We start from the raw sequence: 27,307 nt of genomic DNA on the forward strand, positions 1-27,307 counted from the left end.
TTTATTGTTTTATTGTTCAGCAAGGCAAACTAGTGATGGAATGAAGTAACCGAAACTTTCACGATTCACGTCAATCGATACTTGTAATCGGCAGAAATATGAATATGATAAATGTTTGGAATTCTTTAGTTCCGCAGTAACTATTAAGGTCAGAGGTCATCAAAATAAATTCAATCATGGTGTTCTACAGTAGCTCCGGATTATCATCAAAACATTGATAGTTTATCAAATCAGGGCGGCATCTGTAGAAGATTGACAACGAACTTACATTGTTCTTATTCTTTTTTAACATTTGATGACGCATCGTGGCTTTGTTTTATTACTAAAATTGGAAACTTGTGAAATCAAAAATTATGTGACTCAACGTGACATTTTGGATATTTTCCCAAAACAGTCCATTGAGACATCAAACACTTTAATAATGTCGGTAAATAAGCTTCATGTAAGTAGAAAATAATCATGGCATCATATTCCAGAGGGAAGCCTGTACCAGCACCAAGACCAGGTCCTAACAGCAGATCACCACAAAACCAGCAAGGTGCCCATGGCGAAGTTGGCCCAGGCACAGACAGACCAATGCCATCACAGATCATGGAAGCTGCCATTGCTGGCATGAGTGCTCATCATAATCATCCAAATGAGGCAAAAGCAAAGACAGTATTAAAGGAAGCAGTAGATGCAGTTGTCAATAGTTTTGCCAAACATTCTCATGGATATGGGAGAGGTATATTTTTATTAAACAAGACTACATTTAATTTAAACCTCTCTTCATACCTCACTTCTCTAAAGAGGGTAAGTAGGGAGATAGGTCATGTAGGTAAAACATTGTTTTTTTTTTCATCATGTTCATATATACAAGAAAAGACGGAACCAAAAGCACAAACTTGGCGTGACAGAAGGTCATCACAAACATTGACAAATGTCACTCAACATTTAGTCCTCTTTGATTCATACTCGTACAAGAACATGTACAAGATTATACAAATTTCTCAACATTTGATATTTACTGATGAACATAATATGTGTGAAGTTTTCACCAAGATGATAAAAATTATCTTTTTTTTTTCCTCATGTACATTGTACATATAAAGTAGATGATATATAAACTTAAATCCCAGGGGTCGACTTAAGCACTGGCCCGCTGGCCCAAGGCCAGTAGAATTTCGATAGGGCTAGTTGAACTTAAAGACAACTGGCCCCATTGGCCATTACATTTGACTATATTTTCACTTAGATAGTATTATTAGAATATTAGGGCAAATTTTATTTGAGTTGAGCCAGTAAATTTACGCTCTAACTGGCCCTATTGGCCATACTTTTAAATTTTGTTAAGTCGACCTCTGAATCCTACATGTACCCTTTCAGTATTGGAACATGAATTCAATCATATGTGCACAGAGCTTATTAGAATTCACCAGAAACAAAAAAGTTTTGTTGCAAAAAATAAAATGAAAAATTTTACAAGCGGTTGGTTGGCCGAGGAGAAACAAACTATATTTTATTTTGATCCAACCAATGTTTTTGCTTAATGTATGCTTTTAATTTACTTGTAGACAAATAGCTTTAATGCCCAAGCTAAAATATATATTGAATCACCAAGTTCTTTATATATTTTTCGAATTTAAACAAACTTGTGTCCAACAATGTCCAAAGTTATTTCAGCTGCAACTCAGCGTCCTTGTAAATTATATATAACACTTTGACCAATATACATGTAGCCAGCAATACATGTACTAATAATAATGCATCACCATTTCTAAATCAGTCCATTGTCATAGTTGACCAAAAAGTAAAACAATTCTAAATTGCTGATAGCAATAATCATGATTATAATAAAAAGATTAGTACAAACCAGGAAAGTTTTAGATTGTATTAAGCATGTTAAGCAATGTCATATTAGATTATAATGATATGCAGAGGCACCCCTTATGGAGCTACATTATATAACATATATGGTTAATGCATAGACTTTTTACATGTCCCACTCCAAATGTTTCCTAATATTTGGGGTTCTGGCCCCCTCCTTTTCCTGGATCTGCATCTGTCATGGAGAATCTTATTTAGCTGATCAGTTTCAAAAACTTAAGTGCAGTTTGTATTGGAACATGAGAAATCTGCACAGTATATTTTCAGACATTATTATCCAAAAAACTACAATGTGAAGATCAGTATATAAACATGATAAAAGTCCTTCAAAATTTTAAGTACGGCCTTAAGCTTCAATCATTAATAAAATTTGACAAGTAAAAAATTTCCTGGAGGGTGAAACAGTAAGAATCTGGTGTAAAATGTGTTAAAGTTATGGTTTGTTAATCATTACATATACATAATCTTGTTATTACATATACATAATCTAGTTTTGACATCTTTTCAAGTTTTATCAATATGTGTATTAATGGAAACACAATATAGAACGATTCAAACGAGCTGTGTAAAATATATGTACCAGATAGTACAAGGTTCTCACTAAGGCGAGTCCATGAGTCCTGGACTCATGAAAATCTGTCTGGATTCACCATTTTTAAAACTGGTGATCATGAGTCCAAAGATGCATTAAGATTGAAATATTTTGTATAAACTGAACACACATATCATTTTATACATGTAGCAAAAGTTTAAAAGTAATCTGAATTTGATCTCATTTCATTGCTCTATTAGGTCATGGAGACTAAGACAATAAATTATATTGCAATAAACATTGATAAAATATCTTCTTCTTACTGTTGAACTCACCATGACCAAAAATGACCAGTCCCTGGACTCGCCTTCAAAAATCCTGAGTGAGAACCCTGATAGTAAATACTCAATAAGTGTTCTATTTTACTCCCTCCCTCCTTACCCTAAAAAAAATGGAAAAAGTAAATCTTAGATACTAAATGTGTAAAATAGGATATGAAATTGATGATCAGTCTTTCAAAATTCAATTATATATTACTTCATCAGTTTTCAAATCCTTTAACAACACGGGCAATACACATACAATCAAGCCTTAGTAAAATAGGAAAACATTTTTATTGTAACAAAACGTAAGTAAATCCAAAATATGTCACCATTTGTCTTTCACTCTTCAAAGTGCAGAATTGAATTAACATTATTAAACATTGATAATACTATGTGTACTTATCATTGCTTATACCTGTTGTGACATACAGACATATTATTACTTCAAATACTGCATGTTACAAATGTAGCTAAACTTGCATATGTATTTGCTTTAAAAAAATTATATACTTTAAATCCTTTATTTAATATAGCTAACTTTTTCATGGTGTCATTGCATATTATGACTGTTAAATTTAAAAATTGTTGCATAATTTAAGTTTATTTGAAAACCTTCATATCTTTCAAATTGTGTATTCAAAAGACAATTGGATATTCCCTCCCTTTAACATGTTTAATACATAATACTGTTTACTCTGACAGTATAGTGTTGACATCAATGTCTGGGACTAGCTATTTAAAGGTATCTGCTTTATTTGATAAAAATAAATGGGGTGAAACTAATTACTTTTACAGGTATATTGTCAGGTGATAAACATTCCAAAACATACCTGCAAGATGTTGTATAAGAATTAATGGGGGAGTGGGGGAAGATAATGAATGAATTATAATTTCTGAAATTAGGTATTTTGCTAATTAAGAGGAGGATTATCATGATCATAATAGATATATTCAGTATGTGACATAAATAGAACTGACATTACAATTGTTCATTCAATCTTTCACACCATATATTGTACAATAAGTTCAAGATAATTTTATCAGTTTCAATTACATATTAATTCCATGGCCATGGTACATGTAAGACTAATGGAAGAAAGCTCCTTTCTTGTTTTAAAGATTGCATACATGTCCAAATTGTAGTTTGTATATATCTTTAAAGTTCTTGTACTTTAATTACGAAAAGGGGGATGAATTTTTATTCTTAATGAAACACATTTAAGTCAAAATTGATGTGTTTTTTGCAAAATTTTATTAAGATGATTTTTATGCCCCTGCCGCAACGGAGGTGTCATTAAATGTTACCTTGTCTGTACGTACGTACATACGTCATGAAATTGGTTTCTGTTCTCTAATTCTAGTTTTGCCTCAACCAAATGTTATGAAACTAGCTTGTATACACAATGCTTATTACCACAAAACACAGATCAGGTTTGAATTTGGGTGGCATCACTTTAACTGTTCTTGAGTTATGTCCCTATAAAAAGTTAAATGCAAGCGGGGGCATCATCTGTGTCCCATGGACACATTCTCCATTTATTTGTATATAAAAATAAGGAGATGAGGTATGATTGCCAATGAGACAACTGTCCACCAAAGTTCAAATAATGTTCTTTTATGGATTTAGTTAATTTGAGATTTCAAAGTGACTTTACACAGATTTGACATGTATGCATAAAAGATTGGGGGAGGGGGGCTTGCAATGAGACATAACAATGTCTATTTAGCATTCTTTTATGATAAAATGAAAGAAATGGCATGAACTTATTAACTTATGCACTCTTAGTGCAGCTGCGTGCAGGATTTACAAGTAGTTTTTTGACATGAATAAATATAAATAAGTAAACTATAAATTTATTTTAATTGGATGATCCATTGTGATTAGATCAGTGTAAGGGAAGGGAAGGGATCAATTACAAACCCAGTGAGGTCTTTCCTGCTGATGATGGATGAAGCATGTGATTACCTCAGCCCAACCTTGAATATCTGAATTCAGGTACTTGTTTTTTTTTTGCATTGTGGTTTTTCTTGTAACTGGCTGAATGATTGAATTGGATACCCCATGTCAAGTTTAATATATAATGCAGTATTTTTACTTTTAAAAATTTGAATGTATTCATGCAACTAAAAATTTCTGAAAGGGAATATTTAATAGAAATTTATTACATAAGTAACAGACTACATGTAATTAATACCAATTTGGAGATGTGAGAACATGGAGAAGATCATATGGTATGCACAGGTATTAATAACTAAATTGATGCACTCCCTCACCTGTTTACAGTTTTGACAATAGATGACCTTCTAAGGAATGCAATGCAGTTCAATTTGCAATAATCAGTTTCATTGTAAAGTAATCATTCACGAAGTAAAGAATATTTAAAAAAAAAATGAATGAAAATTCAAAGCTTTTTTTCTAAGATAAGGTCTAATTGGGTAGCTTCAATATTGTTACCTTTAACTTTAAGAAGCTTTTTGTCTAGCTTATAAGAAAAGCCAATTAATACATGTTATTACGACTTTCTAAAACTTTGAAAAAATATTTTTGAAAAGTTGTCAATCATTGACTTAAAGATGTCATATTTTTTCAGGTTTGGTTTGTAGAAATGATTTTGCAAAAACTCAAAGGGACATACATTGAGGGAAGAATTTGTTTTGAATGAACATGGCAATTCACTAGTTTCAGATCAGGGGAAAGATATGAATCCCACCCTTCAGTAAAAGCATACTTGAAGTCTGTATCAGTGTCCATTGCACAGTTTCTTTTCTAGCCAAGGGTTATGATCCAGTTCCCTGCTTCATAAAGAGGAGGCACCATTTTTGCTAGCTAAGGGTTACGATTATAAAGAGCACCATTTTTGCTAGCCAAGGGTTATGATCCAGTTCCCACCTTCCTGAAGAGGAGGCACCATTTTTGCTAGCTAAGGGTTACGATCCAGTTCCCACCTTCCTGAAGAGGAGGCACCATTTTTGCTAGCCAAGGGTTATGATCCAGTTCCCTCCTTCCTGAAGAGGAGGCACCATTTTTGCTAGCCAAGGGTAATGATCCAATTCCCTCCTTCCTGAAGAGGAGGCACCATTTTTGCTAGCTAAGGGTTACAGTCCAGTTCCCTCCTTCCTGAAGAGGAGGCACCATTTTTGCTAGCCAAGGGTTACGATCCAGTTCCCTCCTTTGTGAAGAGGAGGCACCATTTTTGCTAGCCAAGGGTTATGATCCAGTTCCCTCCTTTCTGAAGAGGAGGCACCATTTTTGCTACCCAAGGGTTATGATCCAGTTCCCTCCTTTCTGAAGAGGAGGCACCATTTTTGCTAGCCAGGGGTTACGATCCAGTTCCCTCCTTTCTGAAGAGAGTGGACTGGATTGTAACCCTTGGCTAGCAAAGATGATTGCACACTGATTATTAATTTTATATTGACTATAAAAGGATAGGCATAACATATCTCCAGTGTTGGATTCGAGTGGGCATAAAGGGTGTGTGAATATATATACCAGTATAAATATTACATGCATCCCCACCCCCCCAGCCCCCTCCCCCAACCCCTTCTCTGACTCTTTGTTCTGCTCCTTTATCTCTCCATTTTACTATTTGAGTAGTATTCATTTAACTGTATGGTATAAACATTTGCTTGTAATGTTAAAGTCTTGCTTCAGTGATCCTGCTGCAAAATATATTTTCTGTTTCTTTCACCTCAGTGAGTTTATTTTCATGATCTGAAATGTCTATTACTAGGTTTTGTGTAATGTTTAATTACCCATTCTTTGCCAGTTAAAAGTTATTAAGCCCCTTCCTTTTTGGAAAAGAGGGAACCAGATAGTAACCATTGACTGGTGAAGATGTCAATCACCAGACATGTCTCTTCCCAAAAAATGTTTGCCCGGTGTTTATGATTGCAATTGTAAACCAATGAAAGAAATTGATTTCAGTAAACACGGCATACAAATAATGCTATTAAAATTTGAAACGCTTGTTTTTATTTTTGTGAAATCTTCAATGTATCCTGTCCCAATATTCATAATAATGAAAACATTGCAAACATTTCTGAATTTACAGCAGTTTATTTACTCCACTTCAAACAAAAATAATTTTCTTTATGATAACAAATTGTACTTGATAAAAATTTCAAATGATATCGAAATGTCAGATCTATAAAATTTAATCTGTTGTATTTCATAAAAACCTTTAAATTCATTAAACATGTAGGGTTAATCATTTAAATGGTCAAAATACTTATCTGTCAATAAAATTTTAAGTAATAAGAAAAGTTTGGTCAGCTTGTAAGTATAAATATAAGTGTTATGTCATAACCTTTGTTACACTTACATATCACTGAGGCTCTTAAATATGGATGTGAACATTCAATTGATTTTCTTACAAATACTTCACATTTCAAATATACTGGGTAGTCAGACTATTTACATATGAAATGAATGGTATTTGCATATTTGTAGAAGACTTATTAAATAATTGATAAGCGTATTACATTGAAATGGAGAATAATTTCCTACTTTATCAAGTGAATGTAATGTTTCCAGTCTTCTTTCATGTCTTTGGAAAGTTATTAAGGTTTTAGTTGACCATTTGACTAGCCAAAATAAACAGGATACTGTATATAATTTGACTGAAAATGATATAGGATTGAAAGAGTAATCTTCATTTTTGAAATGCCTGTATGGAACATATTTGATAATAAAAATATGTGATCACATCAACTTGAAGAAACTGCACATATTTTTAGAATCACCTGACCCAAAGGGCCAAGGGAGCTTTTCTCATCACTTGGCATCTGTCATCTTCGTCTGTTGTCTGTCGTCGTTAAATTTGACAAAAATTTTCTCCTCTGAAACTACTTGGCAAAATATATCCAAACTTGGCCCCAATCATCATTGGGGTATCTAGTTTTAAAAATGTGTCCAGTGACCCCGCCTGCCAACCAAGATGGCCGACAATGCAAGTTTTGTCTATTATTTTGAAACCGTTATAAATGGAGAAAATCTGACAGGAGCAAAAATGTTCAGAATGTTGAGCTTTACCAATTGTCCTTATACATCAAAACTGTCAGACAACTTTTTATAGGAGTTATTGCCCTTAAATGACAAATTTTAACATGTTTTTTCATTTTTGTCGAGCCTCGACTTTTGTCGAAAAAGCGAGACATAGCGATCCTACATTCCGTCGGCGGCGGCGTCCACAAATATTCACTCTGTGGTTAAAGTTTTTGAAATTTTAATAACTTTCTTTAACTATCCTGGATTTCTACCAAACTTGGACAGAAGCTTGTTTATGATTATAAGATAGTATCCAGAAGTAAATTTTGTAAAAAAAAAATTCCTGTTTTTCCATATTTTACTTATAAATGGACTTAGTTTTTCTGCCAGGAAACATTACATTCACTCTGTGGTTAAAGTTTTTAAAATTTTAGTAACTTTCTCAAACTATCCTGGATTTGTACCAAACTTGGACAGAAGCTTGTTTATGATCATAAGATAGTATCCAGAAGTAAACTTAAAAAATAAATCCTGTTTTTCCGTATTTTTCTTATTAATGGACTTAGTTTTTCTGCCAGGAAACATTACATTCACTCTGTGGTTAAAGTTTTTAAAATTTTAATAACTTTCTTAAACTATCCTGGATTAAACATGGACAGAAGTTTGTTTATGATCAAAAGCTAGTATCTAGAAGGAAATTTTTATTAAAATTTTGTACTTGTTTATCAATATTTTACTTATAAATGGACTTAGTTTTTCTTCCAGTTAACATTACATACAGTCTGCAGTTAAATTTTTTAAAACATTTATTAGATTCATAAACTATCCTGGCTTTTTACCAAACTTGGACAGAAGCTTCTTACAATAAAAAATTGTATCGAGAGGAATATAAAATTTTTTTGTCATCTCTTTTTTGTTGAGCCTGCGATTAACAGCCAAAGTAGGCAAGACACTGGGTTCCATGGAACCCTTACGAATTTTTGCCTATTATCATTTGATTATCTTGAAAACTATAATAGATAATGAGAAACTTTGAAATGCAAAAATGATCAGCAAGACAAGTTATACTAAGAAGTCTAATGGTTGAAATCCTCAGTCGACAGTCGTCAGTCGACAGTCGTCAGTCGACTCCTTATTAGAATTATTGCCCTTTGATGACGATTTTTACCATTTTTTTGCGATTTTGCCTTATATCTTAAAAATTATAATAGATAGATGAAAACTTAAATAAGCAAAAATGATCAGCAAGACAAGATCTAAGATTAAGGCAATATGGAGGAAATCGTCCAACAACTCCTTATTGGAGTTATTGCCCTTAAAAGATTTTCACCATTTTTTTTGTGTTTTGTCAAATACAATAAAAAAATTTAATAGATTAATAGACACTTTAAATCACAAAAATGATCAGCAAGTCAAAACCTACTAATTATATATAACAAGTCAATTTTTGCCGATATAGTTAGTAGACTCACTCTTTATAGGACATGTAGGACAGATTGCCCTTAAATTAGGATTTTTTTTTACCCTCTTTTGTGTTTTGAGCAAAAAGTATAAAGAAGATAGAGTACAGACTAAATTATGATCAACAGTACAAGATCAACAAAACAGAATTTTGTCATGAATTTTATTCTCGTCTACAATGTTGGAGAGTGTCCTCTGTAGAATATGCACATAGACCAAGGTCAGCGACACAGGCTTTTTAGAGTCTCTAGTTATTATAAAGTGAACTGTTTAAATTAAAATATATTTCAAATTAGAGTTTTGAACAAGATTTCTCAGATAATGAACATGGAAATACGATAATGCAAGCCTGGCATAGTGCACTGTTGATGCATATATATATTCTCGTTTATTATAAAGTGACCTAACAGTAGTATTAAAACCTACAAACGAGTATCTTTGAATCATTTCTTATGCCTTGAATCTTTAATAAAGATATGGGAATTGAAATTCACGGTCGCGAAACACGTGACTTCGTCGTGATCAGTTTCACGGAAAAATGGCGCCCGTCAAATTATTATAGTTCGCTTGGAAGTAAACTTTAAACGTAAGTATTTTCATATCATCGTGTTCACATATAGGACCCCCCTCATCATATGCGTATTTTTCGTGCGAATATTTTGATGCATTTAAAGTTATATTTCACTGTTGGTTTCATAGAGAACATTCACAAACTATTTCAGACCTGCTGAAGATTGTTTGGGATGGTGTACACGATATGACCATAAAATCACTCTAAATCCATTTGTGTGTCTTATTTTCACCAATCGTGTACAAAAGCTTACCCAAATTTACTAATTCATTCATATAAACTAGCGTCGATGTATATTTTTGACATTATTGCGAACTGAACGCAATAATATTTTTTTTGTCAATAAATGATCAGTGTACACGATATGTTTAAGTGATCAGTTCCACGGTTTAATTCTGAATCAGTATGATAAGATCATATTAAGGTTTATCTGGGAAAATGGCGGAAATCCAGTTGAAATTAAACAAGAAATTAAACTCTTTGCCAGAGCAGAGAAGGTAGAAAAAGCTAAATTGGTATATTTAAATTGTTTACATCTGTTTTTTAGGCTTTTAAAGATATAATAAAGGAACATATAACTTTAACTTAACGGAGCTTCGAGATATTTGTAAACTTTTAAATTATAGACAAATTTTCATTAAACAATCTAGTGTAGCCGGTTCAATTCAAAGTGGATCTTTTTTTGTGCATAAGTATAAATTCCGGCGAAAAAAAAATCCAAAGAAAGATAATAGATTTATCTTTCTTAAATATTAATTTGCATCTCTGCTCCCAAAGATAGTTTTTTTGGGGGGATCCTAAAAATGGGCAATAATTGCATCGAAAAGAAAAAGCCAAGTGCACCTTTTAATGTTCGGGCGTGTTTGAGTTGAGAATTCTGTCTTGAAACGTTTAAAACAAAAATATTTGCTACATCATCTCGCTTCAGATTCTATTATTGTTATATGATTACACTGTAGGTTGATTTAATAACATTAAAACTTCAAAGTACTTAAAAAAGAAATATTCTGGTCAATAACCGTACTGATGAGTCATAACAGCAGAGTCGGTGTGTTCGAATAACATTTTTTTACTTAAAGTACTTGACGACAGACTTTACAAGTGGATCTTAAAAATGCATAACTTCAGAAAAACTTCATTTGTTGTGTGTGTTATCTAGGATTATTGTCTGTCCGTCTGTCCGGATTAGGATACATTGTTTGTCTAGCTATCTCCTCCTACGGTTTTGAAGATACGGTCAGCTTTAATATTTTGTAAGATGTTCAAACACAGAAAGTAGGTGTGCATGGCCACAGGATTTTATTTTTTTTACAAATTTTCTGGAAAAGACAGGCAGTTGGACTATTGGTTGTTTGTTGTACTACATGTAGCTGCATAAACAGATAATGGTTTGTCCTCCTTCAGTTACATCATCATACAAAGTGTTAAATTTATTATTTCTTATGGTCAGGCGGGGTCATCATTTGTGTCTTACAGACAGCGTAACAATTTGAAGTTGTATGCCAACATCACTGTCTAATCTAAAATATGTGGAACTATACTCATGCATATGGCAGAGCAGAAAGTGGGATGGGGGTATTGCCAATATCTAGTTTTCTCTGATTATAGGTCCCATTATGCGGAAAAAACAAAGCTTTCACAGCAACTCCAAAAGCATCGAGAAAAAACTGTCATACAGCCAAAGAGTTAACCAAATAGACAATATCAATTTTGCAACATTACAGACAGGGATTTAATGAGGATATTATAAAAATCACCATACACTGTCACAATACGAGAGAGTGCGAAAGATATCAGAGGGACATTATCCTTCTCCAAAACGTGAGAAAGTACAAGGGCACACAAAGCGCTCTGTATTCATTCCAACCAAATGTTCGTTAACAGTAATATATTCTCCTTCGCCTAAAAAGGGAATACAAAACAAATGACAAAACGTGCACTCTGCAGTTCATCAATATTACAACCACAAACATTAAATGTGATCTTATCATACTGATTCAGAATTAAACCGTGGAACTGATCACTTAAACATATCGTGTACACTGATCATTTATTGAAAAAAAATATATTATTGCGTTCAGTTCGCAATAATGTCAAAAATATACATCGACGCTAGTTTATATGAATGAATTAGTAAATTTGGGTAAGTTTCTGTACATGATTGGTGAAAATAAGACACACAAATGGATTTACAGTGATTTTACGGTCATATCGTTAACACCAACCCAAACAATCTTCAGCAGGTCTGAAATAGTTTGTGAATGTTCTCTATGAAACCAACAGTGAAATATAACTTTAAATGCATCAAAATATTCGCACGAAAAATACGCATATGATGAGGGGGGTGCTATGTGTGAACACGATGATATGTAAATACTTACGTTTAAAGTTTACATCCAAGCGAACTATAATAATTTGACGGGCGCCATTTTTCCGTGAAACTGATCACGACGAAGTCACGTGTTTCGCGACCGTGAAATTACAGAAAAACAAATCAACAAGACTTGAAATTGACTTGAGGACAATAATTGAAATGCAATTTTCTGTTTTTTGTTGGAAGTAGATAAAGAGAAAGGTACAATTAGGGCCTTACTTTTTGTAATTTGTCACTGAAATTTGTTCTTTCAATTTAAGATTTCCATTGATAACTGTAACAAAATTGAGATACTTTGAAACCAAAAAATAGGGTATTTCACAAGCCTGAACATTACAAATTTTAATTATATATATATAATAATTTCCATGTTTATACAGAAAAGTTGTTTTTAGATAAAATAAAAGAATTTTAACATATCTACCAGTCATTGATTGCAAACCTTATACGATTTTATTGGCCAAATATGACCTTTACTACACTTTTTCCTTCAGATGTGCTCAAATCTTCAAATTATGTACAGGTACATGATAGAAATCAAATTTGACCTTTCAGCTTGAAAGCTTTATAAATTGCATTTTCTCTCCTCAGACATGTATTTGTAATACTTAAATATTTAATACTGATGTACAACATGTATGTTATTAACTTCAAAGACATGCAAATTGAAAAAAAAATGTCACTTGATCTTTAGTTATAAAAGTGGCCTGCATTATAATCATTTTATAATTGTACCGGTAAATAATTTATTGGTGGGAAATTATTCAATTACGTATTTGGTTTGAAACTAGAAGCCCATGTAAGAGATATATATAATTGTCAGTATAATTAAAGGAAAATTCTCATTGATTCTTAATGGAAGAAATTTTCTTATTTTGAGATGTCAAATTGAGGTTAAAATAGAATATTTTAGACAGAATTATTAAAATTACTGGTTTGAAAAATTAGTTATGGGACACAGATTATTAAATTTTGACCATATAAAAAATTTATGAATGAAAACATATAATTATGTCTCTTAAGGCAGTTTAATGACAAATTCATAGTCATGTATAAACTATGCATTGGTCATTAGTGTAAAAAAAGCTATCAGAATTTATAATTTATTCATGGTACATTGATTCTTTACACTTTTTTTTCCCAGGGGTAGATACATATATATTATTGATTTAATTGTAATGAAAATTTGTACATTTAATAACTGTAGAATTCAATAATGGAAATAGATTAACTACGATTAAATACATGGTTAACTTTTTCTCACAAGTCTTATATATTGTGTAATAACACCTTTATCAGCTTTCACAGTATAAAAAACTTAATCCTTATATTAGGGATATTTCATCATAGTTTTTGGTTATAGATCAAATTAACTTTAGTGTAAACAGTTATAACTTGTACCATGCATGTGTTCAATATATCATGAAAAATTCAAAATGAGAACAGTTGATGAAAATTACATCATTTCTGTTTTGATCATGGAAAATGAAGTTCTATATTTTGTTTAGATGCTTTCATGAAATTCAGGATGAATTCTTCAAAATCAAAACCATTAAGATATGGATCTTATATATCTAAACAAATTTTAACAGGTTTAAAAGGTAAACATTTACATGGTTTAGATGTGATTTAATACTTCCTTAAAGTGCAATGTCTGTGCTTTTTATACGACCGCAAAAATTGAAAATTTTTTGGTCGTATATTGGTATGACGTTGGCGTCGTCGTCGTTGTCGTCGTCGTCGTTGTCGTCGTCGTCGTCGTCCGAAGACACATTGGTTTTCGCACTCTAACTTTAGTTTAAGTGAATGGATCTCCATGAAATTTTACCATAAGGTTCAATACCATGAAAGGAAGGTTGGGATTGATTTTGGGGGTTATGGTACCAACAGTTAAGGAATTAGGGGCCAAAAAGGGGCCAACAATAAGCATTTTTGTAACTTCCAGACAATAACTTGTGTGTAAGTGTATGGATCTCTCTGACATTGTACCACAAGGTTCCATATCACAAAGGGAAGGCTGTAATTGATTTTGGGGGTAATTGCCTCAAAATGTTAGGAATTAGGGGCCAAAAAAGGGGCAAAAAACAAGCATTTTTCTAGTTTCATGACAATAACTTGTGTGTAAGTGTTTGGATATTTCTGAAATTGTACTACAAGGTTCCATATCACAAAGGGAAAGCTGGAATTGAGTTTGGGGGTAATTGCCCGAAACGTTTAGGAATTGGGGACCAAAAAGGGGCCAAAAATAAGCATTTTTCTAGTTTCCAGACAATAACTTGTGTTCAAGTGTATGGATCTCTCTGAAATTGTACTGCAAGGTACCATACCACAAAGGGAAGGCTGAGATTGAGTTTGGGGGTGATGAATCATAAGGGGGTTCAAAAAATTTTGGGGGGGGGATTTTTTTTTTTCTTTTTTTCCTTTTTTTTTTCTTTTAAAATTTTCCATTTTAAGTTGGTTATTTCTGATTTATATTTAAAAGCAAATAATAATGATATGGTAGGAGATACACACCAAACAGGATGTGTAAATTATTATATAATAAGTATTGTGCAATAGCAAGAAATTTTCAATTGCACAGTATTGCACAATAGCAAGAAATCTTCAATTGCACAGTATTGCGCAATAGCAAGAAATCTTCAATTGCACAGTATTGCGCAATAGCAAGAAATATCCAATAGCACAATATTGCGCAATAGCAAGAAATTGTCAATTGTACAGTATTGCGCAATAGCAAGAAATAATCAATTGCACAGTATTGTGCAAAAGAAGATACTTCGTATAAATTGCTTATTTCTTGATCAATTTCAATGGGGTTTTATTCTTGAATTCTTGGGGTTCTTTAATATGCTGAATCTAACCGTGTATTAAGTTTTTGGATTTTGGGCCCCGTTTTTAAATTGGTCCACATTGAGGTCCAAAGGGTCCAAAATTTTACTTTGTTCAAAAATTGAATTATTGGGGTTCTTTGATATGCCGAATCTAACCGTGTATTTAGATTCTTAATTTTTGGTTCTGTTTTCAAATTGGTCTACATAAAGGTCCAAAGGGTCCAAAATTAAACTTAGTTTGATTTCAACAAAAATTGAATATATGGGGTTCTTTGATATGCTGAATCTAACCATGTATTAAGATTTTTGATTATGGGCCCAGTTTTCGAGTTGGTCCAAATCGGGGTCCAAAATTAAACTTTGTTTGATTTCAACAAAAATTGAATATATGGGGTTCTTTGATATGCTGAATCTAACCATGTATTTAGATTTTTGATTATGGGCCCAGTTTTCAAGTTGGTCCAAATCGGGGTCCAAAATTAAACTTTGTTTGATTTCAACAAAAATTGAATATATGGGGTTCTTTGATATGCTGAATCTAACCATGTATTTAGATTTTTGATTGTTGGGCCCCGTTATCAACTTTGTCCACATTGAGATCAAAAGGGTCCAAAATTAAACTTTGTTTGATTTCATCAAAAATTGAATATATGGGGTTCTTTGATATGCTGAATCTAACCATGTATTTAGATTTTTGATTATGGGCCCAGTTTTCAAGTTGGTCCAAATAGGGGTCCAAAATTAAACTTTGTTTGATTTCAACAAAAATTGAATATATGGGGTTCTTTGATATGCTGAATCTAACCATGTATTTAGATTTTTGATTATGGGCCCAGTTTTCAAGTTGGTCCAAATCGGGGTCCAAAATTAAACTTTGTTTGATTTCAACAAAAATTGAATATATGGGGTTCTGTAATATGCTGAATCTAACCGTGTATTAAGTTTTTGGATTATGGGCCCCGTTTTTAAATTGGTCCACATTGAAGTCCAAAGGGTCCAAAATTTAACTTTGTTTGATTTCATCAAAAATTGAATTATTGGGGTTCTTTGATATGCCGAATCTAACCGTGTATTTAGATTCTTAATTTTTGGTTCCGTTTTCAAATTGGTCTACATAAAGGTCCAAAGGGTCCAAAATTAAACTTAGTTTGATTTTAACAAAAATTGAATTTTTAGGGTTCTTTGATATGCTGAATCTAAACATGTATTTAGATTTTTGATTATGGGCCCAGTTTTCAAGTTGGTCCAAATCGGGGTCCAAAATTAAACTTTGTTTGATTTCAACAAAAATTGAATATATGGGGTTCTTTGATATGCTGAATCTAACCATGTATTTAGATTTTTGATTTTTGGGCCCTGTTATCATTTTTGTTCACATTGAGATCAAAAGGGTCCAAAATTAAACTTTGTTTGATTTCATCAAAAATTGAATTCTTGGGGTTCTTTGATATGCTGAATCTAACCATGTATTTAGATTTTGGATATTGGACCATAATAGGTGAATGTCCAATTTAAAATTTTTAAGTTCTTAGACCACATTCATTCTGTGTCAGAAACCTATGCTGTGTCAAATATTTAATCACAATCCAAATTCAGAGCTGTATCAAGCTTGAATGTTGTGTCCATACTTGCCCCAACTGTTCAGGGTTCGACCTCTGCGGTCGTATCAAGCTGCGCCCTGCGGAGCATTTTATTTCCAATGTGAATACTAATTTCTATGGTTTTTATGGCTCATATATATAACATGTTCATGATTAACAACATTAACAAGCCCTATGGCCCATGCAAGTAAACAACTTGACCGGTAAAAATATTTTACTGTAGAAGAAAAACTTCCTATTAATTGCATTGATATTACAAACCTCTTTTAAAAACTCTTAAGCACAGCTACTGGTGACTATCATAGTGGTCTATACATAGAATGCTCTTCAGAGTATAAGGTCAAGAGTTTCAATCCTTGGCTTGGTCAAACCCTAAGACTTGAAAATTGAAATCTGCTGCTTTTCAGCAAAACATGTCAGAATAAGAACAAAGACTGGATGACACAGAGACAGAGTAATTCATGTGTCCAGGCAGTGTGACATGTCTAAATGCGGCTACTTACATTGTTTCAGGTGACAGGTTCAAAATCTTACTACGGTATAAAGAACACTAACTACTGAGAAAATTTTTAAAAAATATTTTTTTATCATTTGTCCATATTAATAAATGGACTTGTTTTTATTAACAGTTTGATACTGTGACATGATTATAAGTGTTTCTTTCCACCAATTGCAGTTCATTTAAAATTCTGACCCAATTGCAATAGACTATGTTCATATTACCGACTTTTGACTCCGGATTTTATAATTTTTCGACAGGTTACACCTACTCTATGGTAGGACATCCTAGTACTTGGTCAGGTAGGAGCAACCAAAAGAAGTAAAATCAAACACATAATTGGTGCAATTTGGAGGAAAAGTTAACTGTTTCTGATGATTTTGTTGTGTATAGAAAACATTAAAAAAACAGTTTTCCCCAAAAATTTTACCGATTGTAAGCTTGATTTTACTTCTTTAAGTTGCTCATACTCGACCAAGTACCAGGATGTCCTTGTAAAAAGTAGGTAACCTGTCAAAAAAATATAAATTTCGGAGTCACAAGTAGGTAATATGAAAGTATAGAAATAAGGAGATGTGGTATGATTGCCAATGAGACAACTATCCAACAAAGTTCAAATGAAGTAGTCTATTTGTTTTATTAATTCAAACTGTTCAAGGGACATTCACCCCTTGTCATCATCATCATCCAAAAGCATGATATTTTATACGTTAATGTACTAAAAGAAAGATGGTAAGCATTACTGTTCCTACATTTAAACTGTGATTAATTAGTCTCTCGTCTGACATTTAATCTATATTTTTCAGTTAATGTAGTGGAAGCTTTACAAGAGTTCTGGCAGATGAAACAAGACAGAGGAGCAGATTTGAAGAATGGGGCATTAGTGGTATATGAATCTCAGCCTTCGTCCTCACCACCATATGTGTGCTTTGTAACATTACCTGGTGGTAGTTGCTTTGGTAGTTTTCAGGTATTCATTTAAGCTTACTTCAAAATCATATAAAATATTTAAGGCATCATCAAGTGTCTTTAGTCATAAAGTACTGATATTTGCATTCTTGAAAACCCTTCATTGGGTTGTAAGCTATCTCATATTGTTTGATGCATATTATAAAAATGTCCAGAGTTTCATAGTACCAGTACAATTTAGTATGTGCGCAAACATGAATTATTCAAACAAAAAAAGGATAGTTATTTTAAATCTGACACTAAATCAATATTACACAGTTGTTATTCATCAGTGTACAGTGTTGCAGACAAGTTGGGAGCTAAGAGAGTTCTGCACTGCAAAGTTTTTACATGAAGAAAAAGACCGTCACTGGACTACTGTTCCTATCATATGACAGGCATATTAACAAATGTATAATGGTAGAATCAAACATGTTTGTCATTGTTCAACCATTCCTTTACCCAGGCTGGTTGTGCATCAGCAAAACAAGACAACAAATTTAATAAAACTGAATCAGATTAATTTCATCAAATCAGTTGTTAGGTCAAAAACACTGGAAGAAATAATAAAAAAAAGACTAATGACTGAGCACCTCATTGAAGTGCTAAAAATTCTGAGTTACAATGATTAATTTAATTTTTATGCCCCCGCCGTAGCGGAGGGGGCATTAAGTTTTAGCCTTGTCCGTCTACGTACGTACGTCCCAAAATTGGTTTCCGTTCTCTAACTTTAGTTTGCCTCAACCAAATGTTATGAAACTTATACACAATGCTTATTACCACAAAACACAGATCAAGTTTGAATTTTGGTGGCGTCACTTTTACCATTTAGAGTTATGCCCCTTTACAAATGGAAAAATTGCTGAATTTTTTGTTTCTGTTCTCTAACTTTAGTTTGCCTTAACCAAATGTTATGAAACTTTTACACAATGCTTATTACCACAAAACACAGATCAAGTTTGAATTTGGGTGGCGTCACTTTTACCGTTCTAGAGTTATGCCCCTTTACAAATAGAAAAATTACTGAATTTTTCGTTTCCGTTCTCTCATTTTAGTTTGCCTCAACCAAATGTTATTTTATTTTAACTCATTTATATTTTATAGATTAATTGATTGATTGATGTTTGCTTTATGCTACTTCAGTACATGAACGTTATATATTTATAGAGTATTTAATGTATTCAGTATGGAGAGATATTTTGAATAAATTTGATTAATTATGATTCTAACATATTTTTTTAAAGTGAGAATGAATCCAAAGCTAACTTTACAGGGTAGAAGGAGTGAATGGTCGACTAAAAATTACTTGAGTTTTGAAAGTTGCAAAACTTAGATTATAACAATACTTTGCTGGTTGGGGATGAAAAATTTGATAATGATAAACTTGAGTTTAGTACCATCCAATTATTTTAGATTGACATAATGTAGAAGTATCTTTTAAAAACAATCATTATAATTATCCTTTACAGCATTGTCCTACAAAGGCAGAGGCCAGGAGAAGTGCAGCAAAGATAGCATTGATGAATTCTGTCTTCAATGAACATCCATCAAGGAAGATAACAGATGATTTTGTTGACCGATCTCTCAGAGATGCTGGTTCTGCATTTAAGGTATACATTCATGAGGGTCTAGGTGGAGATTTTTTTTGGGAGGGGGGTTGTCTTCATGTCTATTCTTTAATCTGTTTAGGCTAGTTTTCTTAATTAACTTATTGGTTTTGCTCAGTTCTTCTTCCTCTTCCGTCGCTTTTAAATTTGAACTTGTCTGCACCCGTTCTCCAAAAACGCTAGTCAGATTAACTTTGGATTCCATCAGGGTTTTGGTTGTGCAATGAGGTTTACTATAGAAGTCTATGGGATTTTAATTTTTATGCCCCACGTAGGGGCATTATGTTTCTGGTCTGTGCGTCCGTAAGTCCGTCTGTCCCTCTTCAGGTTAAATTTTTTAGTCAAGGTATTTTTTAATGAAGTTGAAGTCAAATCAACTTGAAACTTAGTACACATGTTCCATATGATATGATCTTTCTAATTTTAATTCCAAGTTAAAGTTTTGACCCCAATTTCAAGGTCCACTGAACATAGAAAATGATAGTGCGAGTGGGGCATCCGTGTACTATGGACACATTCTTGTTTTTATTTTCAAAATGATTATAACTTGAAAACAGTTAGTGATAGACATAGTCTTTATAATTGAAAATGTTCTACATGATAAAGCACATCAAATGAAATAAAGGGCTAGTTTCCAGGGGTCACCCCACCCCCTGTTATTTGAGAAAGTTCTAATATCATGTAAGTGGTCAAGATCCCCACATCTAAACCATATATATTCTGGTTTGTCATGATAAAGCACATCAAATGAAATAAAAGGTTAGTCCCCAGGGGTCACCCCCACCAAATGCCATTTGAAAAAGTTTTAATATCTTGTAAGTGGTCAAGATCTCCACCCCTGAAACCATATATATTCTGGTTTGTCTTGTAAAGATGATTTGAATGATTTACAGGGTTAGCCCCAAGGGGTCATCCCCACTCCCTGTCATTTGAATATGTTCAAATATCTTGTAAATGGTTGAGATCCCCACCCCTAAACCATATATATTCCTGTTTGTCACGTTACGACGATTTGAATGATATATAGGGTTAGTCCCCAGGGGTCCCCCACCCCCAATGATCTAACATCTTGTAAATGGTCAAAATCCCTACCCCTAAACCATATATATTCCTGTTTGTCATGTCACAAAGGTTTGAATGATATATAGAGACAGTCCCCAGGGGTCACCCCCACCCTCTGCCATTTGAGAAAGTTCTAATATCTTGTAAGTGGTGAAGATCCCCACCACTATACCATATATATTCTGGTTTGTTATGACAAGATGATTTGAATGATATACAGCGTTAGTCCCCAGGGGTCATTCCCACCCCCTGTGATTTGAATATGTTCAAATATCTTGTAAGTGGTCAAGATCCCCACCCCTAAGCCATATATTTTCTGGTTTGACATGAAACAATACATTAAATGAAATATAAAAGAAGTCCCCAGGGGTCATCCCCACTCCTATCATATGAGAATGTTCTTATACCTTGTGAATGGATAAGATCTGCAGCCCCAATCCATATAATATCTGCACGATGAATTGAATGAATTATAGGGGGAGTCCTTAGGCCAGTTAGGGGATTATACTTGAGGGGACTTTGTTTGGGAGACTTCGTAACAGCATCCTGCTACAATCAATTCTTGTTACCAATTATTCTCAATTCTCATTTCTGTAAAACCACAGCCAGATCCCCCATTCATTTAAAAAGTAAGTTTTTTGTAAAACTAACAACTCGGAAAATTAACTAAGGGTCTATCTGGTGAAAGATACTACTTAAACGGGACCAAGAGTCATGTAAAACAGGAAACCTAACATCAGTGATTTCTTGTCCAGATTATGTGAAATTTGCTTTCAGAAATTGACAATTTTAGTGAAAGTTTAATTTATTCAAAGTAACATAAATATTTTACAAAAGAAAGCTGTTTCTTTATGTGATAGTAAAATTTCATTGTACACTTTAAGAGGAAATGTTGAGAAAAGTAGAACATTGAACTTAAGTATGGTATTGTTTGACCCAGTTAATGACACACTTCTTTTTTGGTCTTGTAACTCTATAATTCAAAAGAGAACCAGAAAGGATAGACACATTTTGTAAACAGTCTTGAACATAAAGAAGAAACAACTGGTTTCAGTGTGTTATAATCATTTCCTTAGATTTTTGATATTTTACCCCATGTGTTGAAGATCCATTGGTGGCCTTGGGCTGTTTTCTGCTCTTTGGTCGGGTTGTTGTCTCTTAGACACATTCCCCATTTCCATTCTCAATTTAATTTACAATTTAACAATCCAAGATATGAGACCATTTTCTTACTTTATAAAATTGAGAATTGGAAATGGGGAATATGTCAAAAAGACAACAACCCGACCAAAGAGCAGACAACAGCCGAAGGCCACCAATGGGTCTTCAATGCAGCGAGAAAATCCCGCACCCGGAGGTGGTCCTCAGCTGGCCCCTAACTAAAATTGTGTGCTAGTTCAGTGAAAATGGACGTCACACTAAACTCCAAAACATATAAATGAACTAAAATTAAAAAACATACTAGACTAACAAAGGCAAGAGACTCCTGACTTGGGACAGGCGCAAAAATGCGGCAGTGTTGAACATGTTTTGTGAGATCTCAACCCTCCCCCTATACCTCTAGCCAATGTAGAATAAAGAAACACATAGCAATACGCACAGAAAAACTCAGTTTAAAAGATGTCTGAGTTAGATGTCAGAATCGGTAACAAAAGAAACTAAGCAAAATGACAATGATACATAAATGAACAAAGGACTACTAGCAGTTACTGACATGCCAGCTCCAGACCTCAATTAAACTGATTGAAAGATCATATGAAAATCAAGTACAATCCCTCCCGTTAGGGGTTTAGTATCATACTTGCATAGCTTGCAAAAAGAGGTCCCCTCAAATTTGTGAATGACTCTTAGTCAGGATTTGACAATCAGGTTAATTTGTATTCATCATATAAACTCCCCCACTTCATGCACTTCTTTCACTGCAGAATTACATTTTTAAATGTACTGCATATCTTTTTTTTATAGGGTAATTCAAGTGAAGAGAATAATCCTGCCACTGGTATAGGAGCATTTAAATTCATGTTGGAGTCAAATAGAGGACGCACAATGTTAGAATTTCAAGAACTCATGACTGTGTTTCAGTTACTACATTGGAATGGAAGTCTTAAAGCAATGCGCGAAAGAAACTGTTCACGGCAAGAAGTATTGGCACATTACTCGAATCGTGCACTGGACGATGATATGCGTTCTCAGATGGCGCTGGACTGGATTGCCAGAGAACAGGAAAAGCCGAATATTATAAAACAAGAATTACAGATCGCAGAAAGAGAACTAGAACATGCTAGATTAGCAGGACGAGAACTGAGATTTTATAAAGAAAAGCGAGACATTTTGGTGCTGGCTTTAAGTCAGATTGGTCCTGCTGAAAGCATTGCATAATATTGTCATTTCTCTGTATTAGGACGGCATGTACTCATATTTAACTCTATGCAGACTTTTCTTTTTCGGGAGTTACCAGTTTCCATACTTGTATACAAAGATTTTGGACTCAATAACAATGAAAACTGGTGTCATGTGTAAGATCATTTCCATTGTATAAGTATAAGATTATAAATATGGATGCAAAATTCATATCAGTTAACCTGTAATTTGTAAACAATTACTTCAGTAATACTTCGAACAAGATAATATAACTATACATGTACTATGATAATTTTAGGAATCAGTTGTAGAAAGAGTTATAAGAGATGCAACAATATGCCTGCTATAATAATTTAAAATGTTTGTACAATAGCATGTTACCATTTCCACTACATTACAATCGTAAATTTTGATATTTTCTATATATATATATATCGCCCATTTAGTCACGCAAAAACATGAGCTTTAGTATGAAAAATTCAGTAAATTGTTCATTCCTTAGACTGGGAAAAATCAAAATAGTTGATTGCATGTTATTAATTAATAAATGGTTCTTTCACAGATCAGTACAGTAATCAACAAAAAAATTATTTCTTATTGAATTGTGCAATTTATTTTCATCAGAAAAAAATGAAATTAAAACAGCCAGTCTCTGGCCACTGTTTTAGGGCAAAATCTTTAGCCATTTTCATAGGGGTGGAAGGTATGCTGTGTTTTGAAGTAGGATGAAAATAATAAGATCTATTGTAATATGTAAATCATAGAATCCCAGAAATTTTCACAATAATATCAAATCAAACAATTCTTTTTTAACAATTATTTGTAGAATATCAAAATCCTTTGTTTCATTATGGTACTTTAAGAGGCATATCTGTAATATAATAAGTTTGATTATTTCACATGAAAAAGTGGCATATATGGAAGATATTTAGTAGCAATGCATTTATTTTGTCCATTTATGAACTTAGTTGTCTTGTTAAATAACATTTCTAGTCTTTTGTGGTACTTAAATCTCTTAGTTGGAAAGATTTTTTTTATAAATACATAGATATAAAAATCTTTCAAAGCAGAAGAAGAATTAGTATAAGTACTGTTAATAGCTATGAATGGTATATCTTATTAGATGAGAGAGACTCATGAATAGTAGTAAGAAAACATGTTTTATATAAATTTAGCCATATGAGGTGGCAGTTTTTGCAAAAACTGTCAACATACTTACAATACATACCTCATTTGTATATATATGTGAGCATTATTCATATTTTCTATGCATTAACCACTCATGTACAGTTTCAATGCAAATCATGATACAATGTTCTAATATAGATAAAAGTCTGCTTCTATACAACAGTATTTGTTTATTTTCTACAATATAGATCCTATAAATCAGCCATATATAGGCAAACATGACATTTTCCATTTTATTATTTGTTTTTGTTTAATTATTAACTTAAAATGTACTGTTTTTGCTGCTTTTGACGCACATAAGTTTAATAAAAAAGATCCAACCAATTTAGCAATGTTTTGGAATAATTGTGAAGAAGCAAATTGAAATAGAAACTTTTTGGTACTCTGACCTAATGTTGACCTCTAGATGTTGTTTTGTATTTTTTGTGTCATTTGATTGTTGGCTCTATGACAGTCATTTTGGGGTAATTTAAGGGTAAATTGTCATTTAATCATTTTAGCTTTCATTTTTTCCTAAAAGTAGCTTTAATTTGTCAGTCAGTTAGAAAACTGTTAAGATATTAACAAATTTTTTCAATACTTTACCAGAATTTAGAACTCATAAAAAAATGTTTGAAAAAGTGCAGTTTTAGTTTTAGTATCAAGTATAGTGCTTCTAATATTATATTCATCATAATGTTTTATTCTAAAAATAAATAAGCTTATTCATCGCTTTGCAAGAAATGTTAACAAGTCAAAAATTGTCCTGATGAGTATTGCCTGGGAATTTTCATGCTTTTTGAAGAATGTGTTGTGCATTTATATATTATTTAGATTGATATTACTTGTAAGAGCAAGACTATATGTATGTAGTATCTTATTGTGGTGAATGCAAGTTTAGTTTCAATTTAAGCTGATGCAAATACACATCCTTTTATCTACACTTTGCTTACAAGAATTGGTCAATTCTCCATTCTATTTTTTATTTTGATAATCACCAATGAAATTTCTGCATCCAATGTTTTGAAGGTGTTCAATACTACAGCATGTACTGAGAATCCCTAAAAAGTATTCAGACAGAAAGTAAATGGAGCAATGTCAGATTCTTGTAAGAGAAGCATGGACATACGATTTGTATTTTATGAGAGGAAATTACAGTAGTTTTAATTTTACTAAACAAATAAGAAACTCTTGTTTTTTTATGGCATAGAACTAGATAAAAATAAAAATCATTCATAAGACAGGAATATTTTATATATTAATAAAAAAAGACGTGACAAAGGTGTACCCAAGGAGGATGGGTTATATAAAGTTACATGGTTTGTTGATTTTACCCCAGTATTTGATACTAGGAAATGTCAGAACAAAAATAAAAACCAGATAACATATCATAGCATGTCATATGGAAAGAAAAATGAACAAAAATTGTATATATACAAGTCACATTTTTGCTGCAGATCAGGGATTTTGCTTACAGAGATATATTTGGGACCGTTTCATCTTTGATATTTTGATGGCAGCAGCACATCAGAAAAATGTGAAAACAAAAAGATATAAATAGTTATAGAAAAACAACAAAAATGGAAAACTTCTAAAAAGAAAAGTTCCCAGAAGCAAATCATGAAAATAACATTTCACAAAAATTCTTTGATATACAATATAATTGGTCCTACTTTGAGTTCATAATTTGATAAGCAAATGTTATGATTTTTTGCAATTGAGATAAGATGCTATGTGATATGGTGTTTTATAAAGATCCTATTGACAGCTTCAGATCTTTGTATATAATATAGGTTGATCAAAAGATTTAGACACTTAGTTTGAGTCAGACGAACAACATTTAACATGCCTAGTGAGGGGTAATCATTCCTAGAAAGCATGAGTAAATGTATATTATTTGATGAATGAATTTTATACAAAACAAAAGTTATCCTTTCTTTGTCTCATATTCATATTTTGCTGTTTATTTGGAATCCTTTATTTTTATATTGATGTCGCTATTTATTGTATATTTTTTATATTATGTATATATCATAACTTTGTACTACTTTTTCATGCAAAACCTCTTTTAACTTCATACTTAGTGCAATATTAAAATATTTGTTGTGTAAATATGTGGATAAAATTTGTGTCTCCTAGCTAAGGTTGTATAAAAGTCTTTCATTCAGCCTTTGTAGCTAAATATACTGTATCAGTTTTCAACAAAATCCAGAGGGAATATAAGATTTTTAAACAAATATTCAATTGATATTAGAAAAAAAATGTTTAAATACAGAACTCTTAATGCTAGTATACACATGAATTGAGAAAAACCTAGAAAATAGATAACATTTTTCTTCATATGTAAAAACTATTTGCTTTAAAGGAAAACCATCATGATATATACTATCTTTTTATCTATAAATTTCCTTATTCAGATTTGGACTGAAAAATAAGATAATTGAAATGCAATTTAAATTTGAGCACCAAAAGGATACATCTTATAATATCTCTTTCTAAAAAGCAAAAAAATAATTTTTCTTTCCCTGTATCTGCACTTGAGTAAGATTTCAATAGAAATCAATTTGTCAATTTCCCTGACATACTCAACCAAGAATGTCAACTATTAAATTCAGTGTAAAACTTTATTGTGGTAAGGGAGATAATCCTCTCTATTAAATGACTTACCTAAGCTTAAAGGTACAGGGGTGGATCCAATCATTTTTAAAAGGGGGGTTCCCAACCCAGGATAAAGGGAGGGTTCCAACTATATGTCCCCATTCAAATGCATTGATCGTCCAAAAAAAAGGGGGGGGGGGGGTCCAACCCCCCCACCCCCCTGGATCCACCACTGAGGTACATCTAATGGTAGTTATAACTATTAAGAACAGCTAGGTTATTCAAGACCAACAGTAACAAGAATCAACCTTTCATACAGTAATTTTAAATATAAAACAGTTATCAGGTTGAAAGACACTTCTGTTGTTTTTTGCTGTTTTTTTTATGTAACTGTTTCTTTTGATGTTTATATATTCACATATATATTTAGTTTATATCATGGCATAATATGAAACCATCAGAGTAACTAACAGAATCAAATAAAAATATCTTGCCAAATTTTTGTATTTTATTTCATTA

General features: G+C 32.5%; 1 protein-coding gene across 1 annotated transcript; it reads left to right on the plus strand.

Annotated features, from left to right (window-relative positions):
- LOC127706438 (protein limb expression 1 homolog) lies at nucleotides 1-27,307 on the plus strand. The gene is made up of 4 exons (XM_052211072.1): nucleotides 1-724; nucleotides 17,852-18,015; nucleotides 19,463-19,603; nucleotides 22,628-27,307. The coding sequence occupies exons 1-4, from the start codon at nucleotides 460-462 to the stop codon at nucleotides 23,039-23,041; spliced, it is 984 nt and encodes a 327-aa protein (XP_052067032.1). The 5' UTR covers nucleotides 1-459; the 3' UTR covers nucleotides 23,042-27,307.

Source organism: Mytilus californianus, unplaced genomic scaffold (assembly GCF_021869535.1).
Source record: "Mytilus californianus isolate M0D057914Y unplaced genomic scaffold, xbMytCali1.0.p SCAF_6, whole genome shotgun sequence".
Classification (NCBI taxonomy): Eukaryota; Metazoa; Mollusca; class Bivalvia; order Mytilida; family Mytilidae; genus Mytilus; species Mytilus californianus.

What these genes read in the sequence shown, in the direction of transcription:
- LOC127706438 (XM_052211072.1), top strand. Translation starts at nt 460, where the DNA reads ATGGCATCATATTCCAGAGGGAAGCCTGTACCAGCACCAAGACCAGGT. An exon ending in GTTGCTTTGGTAGTTTTCAG is followed by an intron (nt 18,016 to 19,462) that starts GTATTCATTTAA and finishes TATCCTTTACAG; the next exon opens with CATTGTCCTACAAAGGCAGA. An exon ending in ATGCTGGTTCTGCATTTAAG is followed by an intron (nt 19,604 to 22,627) that starts GTATACATTCAT and finishes TTTTTTTTATAG; the next exon opens with GGTAATTCAAGTGAAGAGAA.